We start from the raw sequence: 22,423 nt of genomic DNA, 5'->3' as shown, positions 1-22,423 counted from the left end.
TGTGAATTACGCTGCCATAAACTAGTCCTCAGTTTGGCAAACAGCCTCGGTGAAATTTAGCAGGCAGCTGTGTTGAAATTAGAGTCAGAAATGTGTCCTGGGAGAGGGCAGCAAACAGTCCAGATGACAGGAGGTGAGGAGCTGCCATTTCAGCTACGGTGGCTGCAGAGGATCAAATGTGTTTCCCCACTTTACAACACTGAGTGAAACGACGTGTTTGCCACAATCCTGAGGGGTTTTAATGCTTAGACAGGCTCCACTGACCAGTCGGCTCAGTAAATAAGCACTGGACCATCACAGTCGCAGGTTTAATCAGAGACGACACCTGAGGCTCCTCACTGCCCGTCAGTGATGAAGAGGGGCCGCTGATGCTCAGCATATTGATCCGGAGGCCTCTCGATGTCTCGGCCAACTTCCAGAAGAAATGAACTCCTTCTCTTCCTCCGTCTCCCCCCGATCAGCGTTTCAGATCTTTTTTCCTCGTGCACGTTCCACATATTTCTTTTTGACAAATGTTGATTAGATAAAGCGTCGGTACCAACAAGAACGCTCCGCGGTTTCATATCTGCGCCACCATTTTTAACTGTCCCTCCAGGGCCTGAAGTCTGCTGATTTTGCAGTTGTAATTTTATGCCCCCCCACCATCATCAGGTGACGTTTTCAATTCACGCCGTTCTTCCTGAGAAGTCGGTGCAGCCGCCTGGACAAGGACAAACTGTCCGGTAAAGTCCTGAACCCCCCCCCCACCCAAATCATCATCATCATCATCATCATCATGAGAGATGTCAGGCGTTTAATGATGCCAACCGCCTCCGGCAAAAACGGCAATCACAGCTGATTGGACGAATTCTGAGAACCAGCCTCGCACTTCCTGTTTGTGTCTTCCTGTTTGTGTAAACACTTCACCTCCTCATCAATTATGGAGAATTGAGACTGTATTAATGCTCCTCTGGTCCTTGAATTACAGTCTAATAACGTAGGCCGGGCTGCTGTGGGGGGCGGACCACCACAGATCAGGTGTCCATCGGCGCCTCGAGGTTGAGCCGACCTGTAACAGACTGTGACTTGTCCAGGGCGTGTCCCCAAATCCCATCTAACAGGCTGCACTGCCACTCAGGAATATTCACAAGTGCTCATTTCATCACAGTTTGGGGGGGTTATGGGAGCGCGATGCTAAGCAGGATTCATATTCCTGCAGCTGAGATGGGAGGCACAGGCACACAACTGGGCTTTATGAGTTTTTATTGGCAGATAAACATCTGCAGGGACCTGCTCCTCTTTTTGGACGGAACTTTGCTCCCTGCTATTTATTAGATTTTATCAGCTCTGCAACGTCTCCAAACCCTCCGCTCGGCCTTTCTCTTATCTGTGAGGCAGCAGAAACAGACTTTGTTCTTGTTCTCAGGTTGACAGAGAGGAAGTCAATAATCGGGGCCAGAAAAAGGCCTGAACTCTGGCATGTTAGCGCTCCTCCTGGCACGCTCAGCGTGGCCACGTGCCTAAAGAGCTGCACACAGGACAAATACAAGCCAGGACAGAGCGGAGCGCACGTGTGTCACTAGAATCGTTGGAGAAGTTGATGTGCATGTGAACTTTGTCTTCAAGGGGGCATTTAGAGCTATGCTCACATATGCTGCTAAACGGATGTAATGCAGGTCAAATTCCAGCCTTCTGTGCAACAGTACCCAAAGAGAGCATCAGAAGGATGGCAGCAGAAAGCCTCTCTGCCGATGCTCTGTCCCTCCGTCTCTCCGTCCCTCCGTCTCTCCACCCGTCGTCTCCAATCAGGCCTGGATTTGTCTCGATTCAGCACCCAAATGCGGAGTACGGAACGGGGGCGGGGGAGGGGCAGCCCCATTGGGAATTAGGGGTTAGGAAAGGTCGTAAACATGATGACATTTTCTTCCAGTAGAAAAAAAGACCCCGGTCTAATAACGAGGTGGGTGTCCGTCCCTAAGGGCAGCTAAGGTCATCCTTCATCCGGCCTGGATCAGTTGTGCGCTTTATTTATAACCATGAGCATTCTTTAATCATCAGAACCAATCAGGACATGTTGGAAAATAATGTTCCGTGTTCATTCTGCTTCCTGTGCCTAATGCCAGGGTCAGTTTGTTACCGTCTATAAGGCAAATGTACGGCACCATGCATTTTTAATGTGCGCATTAATAATAAGGAGCCACGCTGACGCCGCTCTGCCATCGCTCGGGGTCCTTTCCTTGCAGGGAAGCAGATTCTTCCACCAGCTTTAATGGCCTTATTCCACTTTTTTGTCACCTATGGCCACTTGTAGACTCACACGCACCTTCCACACTCTCATTTTTATTATTAATCCACACGCATATTCTTCAGACTCCAGGTGCGCCTGCTGCCCTCTCCAGGATCGAGTGGTGCATTCAGGGACAAGTGCATGTGTGCAGAGTGAAAATGTGTTCAGAAAAAGGCTCTCCGCCCCCCCATCAGTGGGTGATTGGCTCCCTGTGGTGTATCTTTGATTAGCTAGAAAACACGCAGCCACAGAATCCATCTGAGGCCCTTGGTGGCCCCCCCACCACCTCCATGCTCTCTTCTTTAAAGGCTGCTGCTCGCCTTCGCCCTCCTCTCCTCCATTTCCCACTCTGCTTCTGTCACTGGTCTCTCTCCCGCCAGCTCCCCCAGTTTAACAAGCAGCCGGGGGAGTTACATAAGAGCGCACCCAGACATTTGTGGAAGGGGTCTGAACAAGGGCTGATTCATCCTCCGCTGCTTCTCTTTTCCTTTCACTCCTTCCACACTTTGAGTTTGGGGAGCTTCAATGTCTCCATCGGTTATTTTCCCTCATCTGATGAATTCTTTATAACCCGCGCGGAGATGACTCGGGAAAATAAATGACAAGATGAGTTAATTTTCCAGAAGAAACGTTCGCGCTGGATCGATATAGGAGCGGAGCGAGCGTTCAGATGTGGGAAACAAAGTCCCCGTTTGTTTTCTTTCCTTTTTCTTCCCCCTCCTGTTCGCTCGGACTGAAACATGACGGATGTCAGAATCCGTCTTTGAGCTCCCGCATGAAAGCGAAGGATCTGTTTACTGCCGTTCGGAGAAGACAAAGAAAAATCTGTCCTGTCACTTTCCTGGTGTCTTTTCAGCGCTGCTGCTGCAGCTCTGGCACATCTCACGTCCAAAGCCTGGTATGAAAAGAGCGGTTGTATTTGACGGTGCAGCAAATTGAGAAATCCGACTTGGATTCTCGGCAGCGTGGGTGACAGCCCGGCTCACCTGAGTCGCCGCTCAGTCGTCTACGCTTGTTCGTCGGCGGTCCGTCCGACAGGAAGAGGCGCCCAACGCCTCCTTTCTGTTTATGCATCGATTTACGGCTTCTGATGGCGGCAGCGCGCAGCCATAAAGAGGAGATAAAGCGCGGCCGCTCGTTCCAGCTGTCCCTGTTTTGTTGTTTTCCACCACGTAGGGAACATTTCATACGTAAGACTCGTACAAAGCTGACACGCGTTACTGTTTTTGTAGGACTTCCTGACAGACCTGATGATGTCTGAGGTGGACCGCTGCGGGGAGAACGACCACCTGATTTTCCGAGAGAACACGCTGGCGACGAAGGCTATAGAGGAGTACCTGAAGCTGGTGGGACAGAAGTACCTGCAGGATGCCCTTGGTAAATCAGGGAGTAGATTTGTGCACGTAGAGGCTGGTGAAGGGCAGATCAAGTGTGTGTGACCCTCTGCAGTCCTAACAAGAGGCTGAGGGAACGGTTCCGGGAATGGAGCTTTTCTGCTTCCTCTCGCTTGATGTGTGTTTCATTATGTGTGTGTGTGTGTGTGTTTTTATATATATTGAGTACCGAAATACTCATTCTACTAGCAAAGCGAGGACATTTTTCTGTGAAGTTACTGTTAGGGATCCTATTGTGTCTGTGAAAGTCCTCACAAAGATAGAATTACAAGGTTGCGTGTTTGTGTTCTTGTACATGCTACATAGTGAGCTGCAAAATATCCATTTCTCTATTGAAGTAAGGACTTTTGGCTGGTCCTCACAACTCTATAGGGCCGTTTGAGGATTAGGGGTTAGTTGTGATGGTTTGGGGAGGGGGAGAATGCGGCATGTCTGTCAAAGTCCCTCTTGTCTTTGCGACTAGACTCGCCACATGTTGTCAGTCTCATTGTACTTGCACAAAAACATCGAGGGCCAAGTTACATTTCTTGGACACGTTTGATCTCCTTCAGCTCTCACGAGCCTTCAAAGCCTGACAGTCTTTTTTTCATCAGTAGTCAGAGCTCGTCCTTGGCAGCGTTAAATATAGAATGGCTTTTTTTCTCCCTTTCCAACTAAACCGTCCTGAGCCGTGTTCCGTCCTCTGCTGTCCTCAGGTGAGTTCATCAAGGCTCTGTACGAGTCGGATGAGAACTGCGAGGTGGACCCCTCCAAATGTTCCTCGGGCGACCTGCTGGAACACCAGAGCAACCTGAAGATGTGCTGCGAGCTGGCCTTCTGCAAAATCATCAACTCATACTGGTTAGGCGGCGCCGCCGACGCGCCCGGCCACGCGTGATGCAATACGGCCGAGAAGGAGGGAAATCGTAGCCACGGCTGTTTTTTATCTTTATTTTATTATCTCTCAGAACGCAGCACAATCATAGCAGCTTCTAATTAGGTTTCATGCCAGTTGGCAGAAGATCACTTTTTCTAAAAGCCATCTGTCAGTCGTGGTCTTTTCTTTTCTTGAAAGCGAAGTCGATGTGAAAAGCGGTAATTATCGCCAGACACTGATGCAGTGGCTGTGAAAGTTAAAGTTATCAAAAGAGAAGATTAAACACATTTTGAACACGTCAGAACGGAGCCAATGACTCCAGAAGTATCTCCATGGCTAATCAAGCTAATCTGGCTTTTTCTCCTCAAAAGCGTCTTCCCACGGGAGCTGAAGGAGGTCTTCGCGTCCTGGCGGCAGGAATGCAGCAACCGGGGTCACCTGGATATCAGCGAGCGTCTGATCAGCGCCTCCTTGTTCCTGCGCTTCCTCTGCCCCGCCATCATGTCGCCCTCGCTCTTCAACCTGATGCAGGAGTATCCCGACGACCGCACGGCGCGCACGCTCACGCTCATCGCCAAGGTCACGCAAAACCTGGCCAACTTCACCAAGTGAGTCGGGATCTCGGTGACCGCGATCTGGGAATGGGGGGGGGCGGTCTTTGCTAACAGGTCTCCCTCCTTTTTTGCTGTCAGGTTTGGTAACAAGGAGGAGTACATGTCCTTCATGAACCAGTTCCTGGAGCACGAATGGACCAACATGCAGCGCTTCCTGCTGGAGATCTCAAACCCGGAGACCATCTCCAACACGGCGGGCTTTGAGGGCTACATCGACCTGGGCAGGGAGCTTTCCACCTTGCACTCCCTCCTGTCTGAAGTGGTGTCTCTAATGGACCAGGTACCATTGTGATGATGCACAGACGCAACAATCCAACCACAATCGACGTTCACGTCCCTCATCGTTTTTGCTCCTTTTCCAGAGCGCTTCCTCCAAGCTTGGTCCACTACCCAGAATCCTGCGGGAGGTGAACGCGGCTCTGTCCAACCCGTCCAGCGTGCCGATGATGGTGCCGGGCCTTTCCTCGGAGCCCATGGCTTCACCCCCCATGGAGGCCGGCTGCGGCATCTCCTCAGGCCTGCAGAAGATGGTGATAGACAACGACCTCGCAGGGTACGACGCACCCATGCTCAGAAAAGTTCTCTTCAGTTATCATGTTTGTGGGAGAGTAGTCACAGAAATGAACCTGAACTAGATTCCTATAGCAGGAGCGACTAGAATTCTTTTGGGAAGCTAATTCATCTGCTAATTTCGCTAGGCTAGGCCCCCCTCGGCTCTGAAAGCTACGCCTCCTCACAAATAGTGTGAGAAATAACAATAAAATAATAATAAATCTGATTCCATGGAGAGATGCAGTAATTGCCCTGGACACAGGGGACTGGGTTTGCCCTCGGTAGCCGCGTGTAGATGACTGCACGCTGGCACCGCTTATCTCCTCCTGCCCACGTGGAAAAGGCGCCAAAGCGAGAGCGTGTGAGATGAAAACGGAGGCAGGAGGGAAGATAAATGATTAACAGCTTGACGGCGGCTGTCTCATAAACACCGCCAGAACATCAGCAGGCAAATGAGCTCCTACTGTACACAGCGGGAAGACGAGGTGAGCCGAGAAAAACAGGAAGTTGGACCGATAGCATCGTTATAGAAAACAGAGGCCCCCAATCAATGAAACTAATTAAGTAAAATCCCTGTATGGGCCGACGTCGAAGCCTGCCCCCTTTACTTTATCGCAATTAATGTTTGCTCGTCTACTGAAGGACGCGTTCCAATTATCTGCGCCCGTCCGTGCGCTCGTCGGCGAGCCTGAGAAGCATCCAGATGAGCCAGCAGTTCTCACCGTATCGATCCCCGTCCGGATCGGTGGGATGAAAAGTGGGAGTAAGACAGAGGTGAAAAGGGAGGGACAGGGTAGCGTTAGGGGAGATGGAGGGGTGGGGGATGAGACACTATTGACCCCCGTCCAGGTCTTCATCTCCTGGCAGTGAAGCCTCCACCTGCGGGCTGAAGGGACAATGAGAGGACAGGGAAAATCTTTGGTCTAAAATCTGAAGCCTTTTTGGGTCTGATCCTCACAGGTTGGTGGACTTCACCAGGTTACCCTCCCCTACTCCGGAAAACAAGGACCTCTTCTTTGTGACACGGAGCTCAGGAATCCAGCCCTCGCCAGCACGCAGCTCCAGCTACTCCGAGACCAATGAACCCGACCTGTGCATGTCCAACGGCAGCAAAAGCCTGTCCATGGTGGACCTACAGGACACTCACAATCTGGAAGGGGGCCCGGGTCCCAGCTCTTCAGACAACTTAGGCGAGGTCCCGGCATCAATGGGAGGCTGGTCAGCGAGAATCCCCCAGCCCAGCATCCCTGCAGCGAGGAGATCGGGTCAGACCCCCACCGCCATGGGCACAGAGGGCACCCCGGGCAGACCCGCCCAACTCTTAGCCCCCCTCTCCTTCCAGAACCCGGTCTACCAGATGGCAGCCTGCCTGCCCGTGTCCCCCCGCGGGATGACCGACTCCGGCTCGGAGTGCCACAGCTCCGTCAGTTCCCACAGCAACAACGAGGACGGCCCGGCCGGGGGCAAGCACGCCTTCCTGAACCATGGCGGAGGGGGGGGAGGGAGCAGCGGCGACGAGTACGCGAGGCGTTCAGGAGAGTTCAACCGCCGACAGCTGTCCCTCACGGAAATGCACCACCAGCCCGCCGTCCCGAGGCAGAACAGCGCCGGCCCGCAGCGCAGGATAGACCAGCCCCCACCTCAGAGCATCACCCGGGGCCGCACGCCGCCCAATCTGAGCGGGGGACCTTACCCACGGCCCTCTTCCGGCAACATGATGACGTCATCGCCGGACTGGCCCGGCAGCGGGGCGCGTTTACGGCAACAGTCCTCCTCGTCCAAAGGGGACAGTCCAGAGACCAAGCAGAGGGCTCACCACAAACAGGTGCGGAGCGACACAGACAGCTTCATCCACACTCGGGGAAACTGCAACCCAAGCGTTTGCACCCTGCACTAATCGTAGCTGTAGGCTAACTCGAATTAACGCACATGACAGTGTGGCTTGGGCACATCCTGGATGTGTGTAGTTTGGTCCGCTAACACAATGCTAACATCCATGTTGGTGTTTTGCTGGGGTCACATCTGCTGTTTTCCACTTAATTCCCTAAAATCTGGCCCCGACCGGAGGCTGACACTGAAGCAACTGGTCTATAATTCCATTTGACAACTGTTTTGTTTTTAAATTGATAATTACAGTCGTTAAATATCTTCAAGGGGAATGCTGAGATGCCCCCAACAAAAAAGCAATATTGTCCCATTTTCCTCACGGAAGCAAATGTGAGGTGTCATTAATCTCCATGCCAGTGGTGGATTCAGCGCCTCACTGCAGGTTCACACACTCCTGCGTGTTTAAAGCCACTCTGAGGTGTGTGTGAGCACGTCCTCCATCCCACACGCTGCTTTCAGACGGGCCAGTTGGTGCATTTCAAGCTTTTTTTGTTTGTTTCTGTTGTGTCTGTGCTGTTATTTCAACCAGCCTCCCCTTCCCCCGCCTGTCCACTTGCACTCAGCTCGTGTGTGTGTGTGTGTGTGTGTTGTGTGTTGGTTTCACTAGGCCCCCTCCCCAGTGAACCCCAGTGCGTTGGACCGCACAGCAGCCTGGCTATTGAATATGAATATGCAGTATTTAGACCATGAGGGGCTGGAGTCGGACACACTGAGAAACAGAGAGGATCTAACTCAGGTGGAGAAGGTAACTCTGACCTTAAGCAACCCCACTTTTTCACAGAAACACCTCGACCCTCAGCCCTGATTTTCCCTCTCTTTCTTTGCCTCTCATCCACTCCCTCACCCCCCCCCCCCCCATCCCAATGGCCTCCTGTCCATTTATTCCTTCCTTTGCATCTTTCCTCTCTCGTCTCGGACGCTTTCAGCAGATTAGCTCCCTCCTAGTGGTAAAGTGAATGATACAGTTCCCAGCGCTCCTGCTCGTTTTGGACAGGAATTCCGAACGCTTTGACATGTGAGGTGCATGAAGCCCCTTTTCCACCCCAGGAACTGATCAGTTTTTTCCAGGGTTTTGAAAAACCTTGAGGCAAAACACCCCAACTTTCACTGAAAAGAGTTCCCAGTATCCTGGAAGTAGACTTCCCTCACCTCCGTACCCCCCCAACCTTGTTAGGTAATAAATTCCTGGAAACAAAATTTCCTGGGAATGTTGGTGGAAAAGATGTTATTTTACCAACACAAAGCACGTTCCTTCACATCCTTCACACAGTGTAAAAACAACACATTTCCACCAGAGTGCTTGAAAAACTGAAAATATAAGCTAACCCCCCCCCACACACACACACACACACCACCCCACCCCCACCGCCACTTCTGTCTCTGTATAGCAGCCAAAGCAGGTATGTGTGTGTTTGGTTGCAGTGTTTTTTCACACACTTGCATGTGTGTGGGGAAGATTCCTGCTCTCTCCGTCCACCTTCCCTGCTTCTCCACTCATGCTTTGACTGTCACCTTCCTGTTTTCTGCTTTTTTTTACACACACACACACACACATACAACACACACTCACACTCTCAGGAGGAGGCAACAACTTCAGTCTTAACAAAGACGCTGATGCCGCCCTGAAGCGGCAGCGGGGGCTCGCAGTCGATGCCCCGGGCGCTCTTTCTGGTGGCAGTTCGAGGCTCCGAGAGAGAGAAAATAATAATAACGCTCATCAGTGAGCATATTGATCAATCTGAGATTTAATTTGGATGTTATTTGACCCGTAAACCCCACCCAAACATGGTTCTGGAACCTGGCTGGCCATGAACTAATGCCCCTCCCTGAGTCACACGTTGGGTAATAAAGAGCATCGGGGGCATCGCCAGGCCACAGACCAGATCAGGCAGGTCAGTCAGAACCGCCCCCCAACGCAGGAATTTATAGGGTCCAGTCAGAGAGGCCATCTGTCTGTGTCCCAGTGATGCTGAATTACTGGGGTTACTGGGGGGTGTGAGGGTGTCCATCAACTTTAGTCTCTCGCTAACGACTCCGAGGGCTGATTACCCTTAAAATGGAGCTAATTCAGAGCAGACAGTATATTTCTAGGTATGTTTGGACTTAGATACATTTTTATGTTTGAATGTAATTTTATGGGGAGTCACATTGAAATCGCTGTTAGATTTGAAATTATTTTAAAAAGGCAACATTCAAGGGCTCCTAAATGAGTTATGAAACAAACCCAAACCCAACAGTTAGAATTTCATAACTCACTTAGGAGCCCTTGAATAAGATAAGAGTCAGCTGGTAGACAGGTGCTCCGTCCTTACATAGGTGCTGATGTAGATTGTGGACAGGTGCCTGCCTGCAGCACCAGCTGTAGCCAATATCGGCTCCTCTGCGCCCCCTGCAGGAGGAAACACGCAGGACCACACGCACACACACACACACACACACACACACCACCCGGAACCCGGAACCCTGGACACATAAAAATGCACCCACTCAGTGTAGTCAGACGCTGTGCTGATGGCAGCAGCTTCTTTCAGTAATAATCCTGTAATATCGAGTCAGAATTCAGAATATTTCTGATCGTTTTAATTAGAAATTACAATTAAAAAGGCAGAATTCGCCTCCAATTTACTGCTAAATGTTCCGCTGTTAGCCTGTAGCCCGCAGTGGGCGGAGTCAATGGTCAGAAGTTCAAAAACATATTATTAATAATGACAAACTGGAAAGCTTTTGTTAGAAAGGTTTCTGCTGGTTGCTTGGCAACAGTCTGGCTCATTGCTGCCACAGACTTGATGTCGTGCACAGGTATCGTGCACAACCGATTCAGCTGATGTCGCTCACTCTCGAGGGGTTCAGGGAAAAACGTCTTCATCAATTTGGGGTCATTCCTCCAGAGAAGGGGATGATGGGAAAAAATGCCCCGGTAGTTGGCGGAGGAGTGATTTGTGGAAGGAGATTTTACAAGAATTTCATGCCGATTCGCCACAATGCTAACAGGCCCCGAGCTAACGGCTGATGTTTCTGCGCCTGCGATCACGCTAGGCAGCGAAAAAAAAGTCCGATTTTGGAGAGAAGAGATCTGATACCTCTATTAATCTCTTCTAAAAGCCTCTGGGAGGTCACGGAGAGATTTTCCAGGCCGGTTTTCCCACATCTCACCTCTTCCGATCCATCAAGACACACTTCAATTTCTTTATCTCCTGTCGGTTTAAACTCTTAACGAGTTTTTGCTTCGGTTTGTTCGGAGCCAGGCGAAATTTCTGATGGCGGGTTTAAAACCCTTTAATCGAACTGAAAAGCTCTCACCTTCTGTAAGTGTCGTCATCAGATCCCAAATATCCGCCTCTATCAGGCCGCTCATCGGATTTCATCCGGAGGAAATATTATTCATTCACAACATTCCTCGGCTAGCCTGCTACCTAATTTCTACGATGTTTTTTTTTAACATGTACAGATGGAAAAGACCAAGATGTTAATCGGATTAATGGGAAACGTGCACCATGATATCAGAGTACTGGAAGGAATTCCAGGTGCTTTAATGAGATTTCCCCTAATCGGACCTGCCGTTAGCCGATCCAACTTATCGCTTTAACCTGCGGAAATCGGATATTTATTTATCGGACTTTTATCGTCAGGCAGTCAAACCCGTTGGGAACTTGCAGGTCATTCCGGTCCATCCGGTTGTGATCTCCGTGGAATCCGTGCACGTTCCGATTTAAGAAGCTAACGTCCCGCAGCGTAGCGGGCGAACGGTAGCTCCGGGGTTGAGGCATCTTCTCCTGTGTCCAGTACCAGCAGGAGATCGCCATGCTGCAGGAGAAGCTGCGGGCGTCGGTGCAGAAGCTGGAGGAGTACGAGTCCCGGCTGAAGGGGCAGGACGAGCAGGCCCAGAAGGTGCTGATGGAGTACCAGGCCCGGCTGGAGGAGTCCGAGGAGCGCCTGCGCAGACAGCAGGACGACAAAGACCTCCAGATGAAGAGCATCATTAGCAGGTTAGCGGGTCGGCGCCCCCGCCCTGGAGCGCCCTCGGGCCCCTGCTGCCTTTCTGACCCCCCCCGCTGTGGTTGCAGGTTGATGTCGGTGGAGGAGGAGCTGAAGAAGGACCACTCGGACATGCAGGCGGTGGTGGACTCCAAGCAGAAGATCATCGACGCGCAGGTTAGCCTCCAGCCCGCCGGGCTGCCAACGTTCTTCTCTGGTGTCTGGTCTGCAGCGCCACCTGTTGCTCCGCCCCCACCCGTGTGTAAGTGCTGATGTTTGTGCTCGTGTGCGTGCAGGAGAAGCGCATCGCCTCGCTGGATGCGGCCAACGCCCGCCTGATGAGCGCCCTGTCACAGCTGAAGGAGCGCTACAGCCTGCAGACCCGCAACGGCATCTCCCCCACCAACCCCACCAAGCTGCAGATCACCGAGAACGGGGAGTTCAGGAACAGCAGCAACTGCTAGGCCCCGCCCCCGTCCCGCGCCCTTGGGGGGGGGGGGGACACGCCCCCGCGGGGAGCGAGCGGAGGGTCTTCCAGACTGGCTGACGTGGGCGAGAACTGACCAAACGGAGGTGAACGCCGAGAGATGACGAGCGCTGGGACATTACCAAAACCGGGACGAACCACTAACCCCTCCCCCGCAGCCACCTGGACACGCCCTCCTCTGGCCCCGCCCCCTCACAGAGACCCATTAAAAGTGAATTTATCTCAGATCCACGTCCAAAGAACCAAATATGATCTCACAAAAAATGCTATGTCCAAAAGCCTCCCCCCCACACACACACCACCCCCCGCCACACACACACACCCCAACTCACCCCAGCCCTCACCCCTCCCCCGCTTAGTGCACTTTGTGAAAAGCTATTGGTACATAAAAATGCCTTAATGTTGGAACACACCTTGACCCCCCCGACCCCCCCAAACTGTGGACTAGCGAGAGCATCCATGCGACTAGAGGTGGGACATGGATGTCTGCATTTATGGAGCGGACACACACACACGCGTGCACACACACACACGTAGATCTATATTTGAGCCCTTTATTTCATGGTTCCGTCTTCGCTCACCACGATGGACGACAGCGTTGGACGGTCGGGGGGGGGGTCTCCTCCCCCTGATGGCACCACAACGCACGCACACACACACACACACAGTGTACACTGGACCGGAGGGACTCTTCCCTATAGGTGGTTTCTGTCTGCAGCCACGCTCTCTTTGGTCTCTTCTCCTGAATGTGAAGACGCCCCCCGGCGCTCGCTCCCAGCACCTGTCCCTCGTCGCTCCTGCTCCTTTTTTTTTTTTTTTTTAAATATATATATACATATTTTATTGTATATTTTCTTTGAGGTCTCGGCGCGAGGCTCCCGGAGCCGACGGTAGCATCGTTTTAAATTAGCTTGGAAGGTGGTGGCGGCGTGCTGCAGGTTCTAGAGTGAATATATGACAGATGTGAGAGATTTCAGCCCAGGAAGGTGTAAATAAAACACTATTTTTACCTGATAGTAAGAACTTTTTTGTAAATGTCCCCTCAGATTCTGCTGTATCATTATGGATCATGTAAATACAGAATATCCCCGTCACCTATCCTCACCGGGTAGATCTGTACAGTTAAATTAACCCCTCAGTGTTCTCCCTGTCTTTAGTTTTATTTTATTTAGAGGATGGTGTCACTAACGGTTATTGAGTGGGGGGGGGGGGGGTCTCGCTGCGTGATGCCCAAGCACAGTCCTGTTTGTCTCCAACTTAATGCACTTTTAAGTTCAGTTGGGGTTTAAAATTATTAGCTTTTCTTTTCTAAATGATAGCACAGAAAATTGGCCAATAAAGGGATTTTAAAAATATACTTTTTAAGTGATTGTCTACAACTAAAAGTAGTTTTTTTTAAACATATATATAAATCAAAGCCGGTGTGGATGACCTGGTTTAGCGATGAGGCAAAACGTGGGAATATTTTCTTTGGGGGAAATTAAAAATCACTTTTGTAGCTAATTTTACATTGTTATGCAACAAAAACAACATTATCAACTGGTTGTAAATCTGACGTTTCCACCGTCCGTGTTCTGTTGATCAGTTTCTGATCAGTTTACATGTTTGTTTCTTTGTTTGTTACTGACAGTAGCATTTTAGCAAAAATGTTCAAATATTGCTTAGCTAAACCAAATCCTGTTGTTTACCATTTAGCTAATAGTTTAGCATAAGGGCGGTTTAGCTAAAATTAGCTGTCTTGCTTTCAACAGTGACGTCAGATCGTAAAATGTGTAAAAACATGTAAAAAAAAAGAAGAAATACATTAGACACACTAATGTTCAATGTCTAATTTGACTTTACACCTTTTTTTGTTTTAAAGTGGGAAAAAACCATCATCTCTCTCGTTACGCGCCGAGAAAAGATCAGCTGAAATATAAAAGCTATAAAGTGAAAGATGTTGTATGTTTTCTATTGTAGAAAATACTTTTGTAAGTATGTTGAAAGTATAAAGTATTTGCTGATTTCTGCTTCTCTTGACGACAGGCGACAGAAAAAAGAAATAAAAACAATAATGTACAGAAGAATCTTGTGGTTGACAAAACGTGGCTGTGCAATCGATGTACATTTGCAACTAGACCCATTAAAGTTTTATTTAGCTATTTTTTAAAAAAAAAAAAAAAGAAAGAAAGAAGCAACTCAGCTGGTGTGGTTTTGTAGAGGTTTGTTCCTGCAGCAAAACCCTGCAGTAAACAGCACGGAGAGGAGCTCGTTAGCAGCAGATCCTCAACGTTTGTTTTTTCCTTTAAACATGGAAGGGCTCTGCTGGTTTTAATTGCTCCCTATGAGGCTACCCCCCCTCCCCCCCAAACCCCCATCGGCAAAATAGAACAGACTCCCCCAGGGGCAAACACGTGTGTTCGGGACTGGCTGTTTGAAACAAGCCACAAAGGCTAAACCTGCACAGGTAAGAGGAGGGTTAGCTTAGCCTTGAGCAGCAGCAGCTAAAATGGCTGCATTCACACAGCCAGGCTATGCTGGAACACCAGTGCACCACCAGCTCTGTTCAGATGGGGCTAAAGCTGAGCAGCAAGAGCTTAGTGGGCCGACTGGACTGGTAATAGTGGGGTACAGGTGCTAAATGGGGCTTCCAGCCCACCACACAGCGTCCGTTCTGCCTCTGCGGGCGGCTGAAAAGCAAATTACAGCTAATGAGCTAATGTGAGCATTTTAGCTTTGACAAGTTGGAACGTGGAGCTGTGACAGTACAGGGTTGACCTGAGTTGCTAAAGTTGAACGTTCCACTGAGACTAATTAACAATGATGATGGTGTATTTAGAGACGGAGGGACCACCCACACGTCAGACAGCACAGCGGCCGTTTGGGTGTGTGCACATCATGTTGGTCATCCACACGCTTGTGGCACAAACCAAACCGTGAGGAAGAACGCTAGCGTTAGCAACTGGGAATTATAATAGCTGTCAAGTGGCTGGTAATCCCCTCCTGATTTAGCAGCTAACAAACACACAATAATGAGACCGTTGGGGGAAAGTTTCATCGGTAACCAACACAAAGGCTCCACATTTGCTTTATTTTTTGCAGTGCTAATTCATTCACACATCAAGAATAAAGGTATTAGCAACAGTCAGTCTTACAGCTCTCAGCTGCGTGCAAGTTCAGAGCAGTTAAAAACAGGGCTAAAATTTAGCACTCGTGATTTGCCATAAATCAGCAGTGACGACAGCCAAGCGGCCACATTTTCTGGCCCAGAATGGTGAAACTATATGACGTGCGCATTCTGTGCACAACTGGCTGCTAGCTGCCCTTTTCCCTCAAAAACACACAGGTTCACTTCGCTCCTCGCTAATGCGCAGCTGAGCCGCCGGCTATAAATAGGCTTTCAACGGTGAGCCGAACACAAACAGAATACAGTCGAGCGCACGCAGGCACGCACGTGCTCACAAAGTGCTCAGTCACCCTCACACCGATCTGTGCAAATCAAATTCAGACGTTTATTGTGCAAATCCAGAATAAAATAGACTAAAAAGACTCCTCGCACTGGTTTACTGCATGTAGCTGAAGCATCCAATGGAATCCCTGAAACAAAGCTGCTCTTGGTGTGTGTGTGTGTGTGTGTGTGTGTGTGTTGGGGGGGGGGATCCTGCTCGCACTCAGGTCAGTTTTCCACGTTGGCCCTGAGTGGGCGGGGCTTAAGCCTCTGGTGCAGGCGGTAGTCCTGGCTCGCCGCCCTCCTCAGGGGCGCGGGAGACTCCAGCTGCTGGGGGTTGGCGGCGCCGGAGGTCTGGTTCTTGTTGGCCCTCGGCTGCGCTCTGCTGCAGCTCAACGAGCGTCTGTCCTCGCTCCCGGTCTGGGCCTCCAGCTGGGCCTCGCACAGCTCCAACAGCGCCGCCGCCTGCTCCCGCGGCGCCGCAGCCTTGAACCTGCGGGCCGCCAGGAAGAAAAAGGCCTCCAGGAACGCCTGCAGGCCCATTCCTGAAAGAAAGGAGAGCACTTCCTGAATACGGATGACCCGGCCCGGCCATCTCAAGGTGCTGAATTATTCATGTCCGACACGCGCTTCCCTGTCACAATGTGATCTGAGCGGGCGTCGGCGGGCGACTCTGACAGAGAACGAGGCGTAATTATCTGTCCTACTGAAGGACGCCGGCGTCCGTCCTCTACGTCTCGTTAGGCAGCCATGGTGAAGTTGCTGTTGCTCAGCTTACAGCTCCTGTATTCAGGCGTGAAGGCTAACGTCAGTCGCGCCTTGTAAAGAAGGCTAACGCGGCGCCCCGGCGGCCATGAGCCTGTACCTGATGAAGGTCCTGAAGGCTGTTGGACCCAGCCTCATGTTGCCCTTGACCCCCAGGAAGCGGATGAAGAGCCCCGCGATGCGCTCCACCAGCCGCAGGTGGTTGAACTGTTTGGCGTATTTGGGGTAAACCTGCTTCAGGCACAGCGACGGTAGCGCACCCTCATCTGGGCTCCTCTCCGGCGTCTCCGACTCCATGGGAATCTCCTCGCTGTGTTCCAGACCGCCGGGCCTCAGCTGGTAACTGCGGCAACAAGGAGACGATACCAATTCAAACCCCACTCGTCGACCCTTCCGTTTGACCACGGCAGAGCAGACAGGAAGTGATGTTAGCATCACTTAGCATCTGTGCTAATCTCTGCATTCTCTTATTTGTGATTGAATCAGATAAATGACTGATCAGAACGTGTGTGAGACGCTGTGAGGCATGACGAAGCCTGTGGGTAACACGTGCGCGTCCCCACACGCGCAGGGATGCTGGTATCGAGGGGAAACATTAGCGCCGACTTTTATGAGGCGGATTCTTCTGCCATGAATGAGCAAACGGTGTGAATGGCACCGGGACAGAACTGCTGAACAATTGATGGGGGAGCGGCTCTACACTCTACACTCGATGCATGATGGGTAGAGGTTCTTTGATGGTGGATTTGTACCAGGCGAATAGAGCAGAATGTTATTATGCTGTTGACCGACCACATTATTGAGAGAGTGTGTGTGTGTGTTCTGGTGCACATTACGTAGTGAGGACCAAAGACAGGAATTTGACCTGCAACCTGAGGACATTTTTGGTAGGCAACTCCAAAGGGTTCTTCGAGGGTTAAAACTTGGCTTAATTGTATTAATTGGGTTAAAGTTCAGGGTTTGAAAATGTGTTATGTCTTCACAAAGATAGATGTGCACGTGTGTGTGTTTACATGGAGGGTTTCTTGTGGCCAGGGTCCATAAGGCGCAGAGTGTCCCTGATCACGCCCACTTTGACCTCTTTGTCAACAGGACTGGGGACGTATTTAAAAACTCCTGGTGCCACCTTAAAAACAGAGACGCTCGTCACGGCAACGCTGACAATCCCGCTAAACGCGCCAAGCGAGGACGCCGCGCTCACCTCCTGCTCGTGCTCGATTCTCATACTGGGGTTGGAATTGACCTCGAGTAGCACAGGCTTCAGGTTCTTCATCAGCAGGATGTCAAACCCTAAAATCTGACAAACAGCGCAACACACACCTTTAAAAATAAAGGAAAGCTGCTCCATTATTGATGGAAAGTCCTGATCTGGGACGGGGGCGGACGCTGCTGACCTGGAAGCAGGTAGGTCCTGGTTTACCAGGCGGTATTTCAGCATGATAGTACACTTTGAGCTCAGGCACCACAGCGATGAGGGTTTTGATGACGAGGGCGATGATGTCGGACCACACCTTCTTAATGTCCACACCTTTAGCTGCCAGCCTGTACAGCACACTGGAGAGCGTGCGCTTGCTCCCAGTGCTCTGGCTTTCTGAGTGGACAAAGTTGCCACTGTGGACATTCAGAGAATAATTGGTCAGGTGCATGAACACGTGGCTCAGATTCTTCTGGCTCGGTTCCTATAGTAACAAAAGAAAGAGACACCTTCGTCATTACTGGAGCATCCTGCCGAGGCAGCCAAAGGCCTCGGCCACCTACCTGATATGGCTCGGTGCAGAAGCGCGTCAGGCCTTCTTTTGCGATGTAGATCTCCAGTGGTTCCAGAGACTTCATCAGGACGTACAGGCGGATATCAAACTTGAGCTTGTCGATGAGTAATGGCTTGTGGATGTACTCTTGGACGACACCCTGCCTGGCCTGGGAGCCCACCGTGGCCTTCAGCTCGCTGGGATCACGGATAAGGTAGATGCCGTCCCCCTGAGAACCGCCGTCCGGCTTCACGATGAAGGTCGGGCTGAGCGTGGCGTCCTTCTCTTTCACCATACGGATCTAAGGGGGGAACGTAACAAGGTCATACTTAAACCTTTTACATCTGTTGGAGAATGAATGGAAACAAAGTTTCAATATTGTTTGTTTGCCGAATGATGATGAACGGACCAATGGTGCCCCCTGGTGGATCATCTGCATTACTGCCAAGCACGCCAGGCTCAGGGGTTATTTAGCTCAAGATATTGAGCAAAATGGGCTTCAAATCTTCAAACCATTAGCTGCCAACATGCCCAAATATGTAAAAACACATGTTTCAAAATGTTTTCGGCTTCTGACAGCTTGAGACTTGAGACCAACCGGACAAAAGCCTGCGTGGATCCCACAACAGCCCCACTATTCATACTGAAATAGCCACAAACGTAACAGCCAATGAGGCAGATTAACTTGATGTGACATGATCGATTATCTTAGATTAGCCGAGCTGCCGCTAACGGCGGCTCAGCGTCTCACTTTCTCCTCATCTGGTTAAAAATACCGCCGGCCTTAATGCCCACGGTCACAGAGGTGTGGTCTGCTCCTTATAGACATCAGTCATCTGTTGTTGGGCATCGCAGTGGACCGGCCCGCAGGATAAGGCCCTCTCCAACACCCGATGCCGTGCTTCGCAGCCATGTTTGCATGGAAGAAGCCTCTGGCACCGTTATTCCAAGGCACCTAATTCAATTTAGACGCGCTTAATGTCATTAGCACAACGAGTTAATTAAGGGCTTATTTGAGTGAACCACCGCTAGGGTTGAAAAAGGTTTCCAGTTGGGTTCTGCTGGCTCCCTCAGCTCAGCGTTTCACGTGCACCAGCGCTGTTGTGAACCTGCCTGTGCGCAGAACAGCTGGAACTCCTCCGGCAGGATCCAGGAGCGAGGGTAGAAGTCGTACTCCTCTGGGAACAGCTCCTGCATGGTCCGCACCGCCCGGCTCGTGTTGATTTTGCGGAGCATTTCGATCATGCCTGAAGGGGGGAAAAAGAGGCCTTAATGGTGGGGCGGCAGGTGGTTGGTGTGAGGCGGGAAAGCGGCGTGGGGGTGGGGCTGACCTGGGAACTTGTTCACCTGCCCTGAGCTGACGTTGTCGTTGTCGTGGAAGGAGACGCCGTGCCAGTAGATGTCACACGCTGCCCGTCTGCCCAGAGGAAACTGAAGAGAGGAGGAAGGACACATCTGAGGGAAGGAAGGAGGCTGCATGACTCAGGACATGGGGCCATTTATCCGTTACCATGGAGATAATCCTGCCTAAACATGCCTATGCGTGTTCTATTGCGATGAAAAGGGAAGGATACTATAAAAGGATTGGGAGCGCTTGGGACTCCTGCCATCGCTAACGCTGCCTCCTGTATCCCGGTGCTCACGTGCACGCTCCCGAAAGTTCAGCACCAAATGTGCACGTTTTTCACAAAGCAAAGTCTGACAGGAAACGATCTGGCCTCGATCCCCACACAGCAGCAGCCATCTCTTTAGTTCCACCCCTCATTGGAAGACACCCCTCTCTGAACTGACGGGGCTTTTAACTAACACTCTATTACAACTTTATTACAACGGGGGGGGCCACTCCTCCTCTCAGGTCACCAAGTCTCAGCTCTGGGATGGGACTCCGACATCTCCAGCTCATTACTGGGTTTGCACGCAAGCGCTTGAAACAAGGAAACCTTGTTGGAGAGCCAAGCGCTGCTATAAATACTGCCAGGATGATGACAACTGTTCCCATCACACGCACAACGGCAAAATTCATCAGATACAAAACTAACACTTTACGGCAAAAAAACCCAGCAGTTTCCAAGGGGTGACGCATCAATTCCCCCAAATAAATCAGCCGCTGTCAAAACGCAGGACAGATCTGATGTTTCCAGGGAATTTCCTGAAAAATAGATGTGAAATATGCTGTCCCCCTCCAGGCTTCCCTCCTCTGGCTGCATAAGAGGGGATTTAAGAGGTTATTGGATTATGGAAGCTTAAGGCTAATCATTTCCCACCGTTTAAGAGAATGCCATATGCTGAAAGTCAGTTGACGTCTGTCCGTCAGGCCAAAGCGGAGCCGCACAGTCGGCAGGAACCCGGCGTCCAGTTAGACTTTCAAAATGGCACATTAGACGAGGAGCGTGAGAACAAAACGTGTGGGCCCCCCGTCTGGTGTTAGAAACAGTAGACGGGGGCAGCTCAGGTTTCCCTGCAGGGTCATGGGTGAGAAGTTAAGTCTTTACCTCCACGCTCTCATCACACCGCTCTGCTTCACTGGCCGTGCATAATGCAGAGCCCATGAATAATGGCTGATGATGGGATTAACTGCACTGGATCCAAGCTGCCCTGGCGGAGGAGCGGGTCGATGAGCGCGCTCATGAATCATTTATAGCTGCTGCCGTGAGTTTAAGGCTCAAATATTGGGATGCAAATGCAGCCAGTGTCGTTCTTAACTGCCCGTCACTCGTGCACCGATCAATAAACTGCAGCTTTTCGCGCATTTGGGGGATTTAGCAGCAATCTCGGGTGGACGCCGAGCAGATGAAACGTTCAGAGGGATCAAACCGTGCACAAAGCATGCAGGAGAGCAGCAGAATGCTGCAGATTGAAAAGGCCTGTAGCGCACCTCCTTCCACTTCAGCTGCTTGATGCTCAACTTCAGCGCCTCCAGGGAGGTTTTGGCTTTGGCGCTGTCCACCGTCACCGGCCTCCTCTTCTTGGCGGGTTTCACCGCCTCCTCGCTGCAGGCTTCCTGGGGGTTTCTGGGTCCCTGGACGTAGTTGCCGTTAGTTTCCGACTTGCCCTTCTGGGTCTTTACACCCCCTGTGAGATTACTCAGGTTCTTCGCAGCGTGGTCGCTGACTTCAGACGCGTAAAATGGTTTGTCCAAGTTGCCGCAGGAGTCCTTTTCGTCTTTTCTCTGCTTAGGGCGGTTTTTCCGGGTATGATTGGAGATGTTGGCTGCGTCGTTGCCAGCTGTGGTGACCCCTGGAGGTTCCGGGGACACCGGAGGTGCCGGTACCCGCGCCTCCGGGTGCGCGTCCTCTTTCTCCGCATCGTTTCCAAACGCTTTCTCCTGCTCAAGCTGAACTCTGGCTTGTGCATGACGATCACACATCATGCAGGACTTTAGAGGCCACGGTGCTGGACGGGGCACAGATGTACCACAGCGCAATAATCCGGCGAGCTACTGTTACGGTGGCACAGCGCACACATCGCTCTTTTACGCGTTAATTTCCAGACTAGCATCCATTATGTTTGTCTTGGGTTAATTCCCAGAGTCTGTAAGTAAATACCGATGGAAGCAATCGGTGGCATACAGCTGAAAACCTGATGGCGAACGCTAGCTAGCAGCCAGCTGGTAAAAATAATTCCTATGATGGAAGCGAAGGGCTCCGCCTAGCCGAATTAGCCTGCGCTAGCTGCTAACGGCACTGGTCGGTCCGCACCTGATTTAAAGCTAAAATAATCCAGACTTTAAAATCTCACCCTGCGGCAATATATGCATCAGGGTTACCGTTATCTACATGTCCAGTGAGCGGCTGGCAGCGCCGCAGGGCTGTCCGCAGCCATATGTCCTGTGCGGTGTCTCAGGAACAGCCGGTCGGCCAGTCTGGAAGCCGCATCTGCGCCGAGAGCCGAGCAGGCTGCTGATGCCTTTGGGTTCCTCCCAGAGCGTCCGAATTCCGGCTTCCGTTCCAGGCCGCGCGGTGTGGCGTTCACGGGGTTTCACTTTTAAACTGAGCGGCGCTCGCAAAATTCCCTTCAGCATTATTGTGGACTGTGTTGTAATATACTGTAGGTTTTACCTCTTCAAGTGTTGCGATATTCATCAGTCAAAAACACCTGTGCATATGGTTTTGGGGGGGGTTACACGATATTGTATGTTTTAAATCAATATTGACCTAAAATTGGTCCACATTGTAAGAGGAAGACGAATGATGATGTGGGGATGAAACGATGAGCTTTTTAGAAAAAGGTGACTTATTTCATGTCCCCAAACCACCATGTTGTCACAGTTTACCTGACAGTCAAATCACCACTGACGATATAAAGTCTCTTCCCCATTTATTTATTTATTTATTTATTTATTTATTTCCAGGGGCGTGGAGACATACTTTAGCCCGATGCTGAGGCGCAGCTTTAACCGTCTCATCAAGAGGTAACGAAATTCTAACATCAGTCAAACTTACAGCATCGACG

General features: G+C 51.0%; 3 protein-coding genes across 17 annotated transcripts in view; 1 reads left to right on the top strand and 2 right to left on the bottom strand.

Annotated features, from left to right (window-relative positions):
* Positions 1-14,097, top strand: part of LOC130516826 (disabled homolog 2-interacting protein-like) — a 67,648-nt gene extending 53,551 nt beyond the window's left edge. For 13 of the 14 annotated variants that reach the window (XM_057018110.1, XM_057018111.1, XM_057018119.1 and 10 more), the window contains 10 exons: positions 3,499-3,643; positions 4,356-4,500; positions 4,888-5,124; positions 5,209-5,410; positions 5,493-5,683; positions 6,643-7,507; positions 8,177-8,314; positions 11,353-11,555; positions 11,634-11,721; positions 11,841-14,097. In XM_057018110.1, coding sequence (XP_056874090.1) covers positions 3,499-3,643; positions 4,356-4,500; positions 4,888-5,124; positions 5,209-5,410; positions 5,493-5,683; positions 6,643-7,507; positions 8,177-8,314; positions 11,353-11,555; positions 11,634-11,721; positions 11,841-12,008 — 2,382 coding nt within the window. In that variant the 3' untranslated portion in view covers positions 12,009-14,097. The remainder of the gene's footprint in view (positions 1-3,498; positions 3,644-4,355; positions 4,501-4,887; positions 5,125-5,208; positions 5,411-5,492; positions 5,684-6,642; positions 7,508-8,176; positions 8,315-11,352; positions 11,556-11,633; positions 11,722-11,840) is intronic. The other variant, XM_057018112.1, reaches the window with a different exon arrangement.
* A 960-nt stretch (positions 14,098-15,057) lies between these two features.
* Positions 15,058-16,001, bottom strand: LOC130516828 (tubulin polyglutamylase TTLL11-like). The gene has a single exon (XM_057018128.1). The coding sequence runs from the start codon at positions 15,999-16,001 to the stop codon at positions 15,687-15,689; it is 315 nt and encodes a 104-aa protein (XP_056874108.1). The 3' UTR covers positions 15,058-15,686.
* Positions 16,002-16,198: 197 nt separating this feature from the next.
* On the bottom strand, positions 16,199-21,861 carry LOC130516827 (tubulin polyglutamylase TTLL11-like). Of its 2 annotated transcripts, XM_057018126.1 has the most exons (9): positions 20,847-21,861; positions 19,303-19,402; positions 19,085-19,218; positions 17,982-18,272; positions 17,618-17,902; positions 17,425-17,520; positions 17,237-17,349; positions 16,324-16,566; positions 16,199-16,241 (listed from the first exon to the last, which is right to left on the bottom strand). In XM_057018126.1, exons 1-9 carry the CDS (start codon positions 21,339-21,341, stop codon positions 16,199-16,201), a joined length of 1,800 nt encoding a protein of 599 aa, XP_056874106.1. In that variant the 5' UTR covers positions 21,342-21,861. The 2 variants fall into 2 exon arrangements, with proteins under 2 accessions (XP_056874106.1, XP_056874107.1); XM_057018127.1 differs by lacking the exons at positions 16,199-16,241; positions 17,237-17,349 and having other exon boundaries at positions 16,341-16,566.
* Between the last annotated feature and the right edge of the window lie 562 nt (positions 21,862-22,423).

Source organism: Takifugu flavidus, chromosome 20 (assembly GCF_003711565.1).
Source record: "Takifugu flavidus isolate HTHZ2018 chromosome 20, ASM371156v2, whole genome shotgun sequence".
Classification (NCBI taxonomy): domain Eukaryota; kingdom Metazoa; phylum Chordata; class Actinopteri; order Tetraodontiformes; family Tetraodontidae; genus Takifugu; species Takifugu flavidus.
Note: the sequence above shows the minus strand (reverse complement) of the source record. Positions and strands in the feature narration are given on the sequence as shown.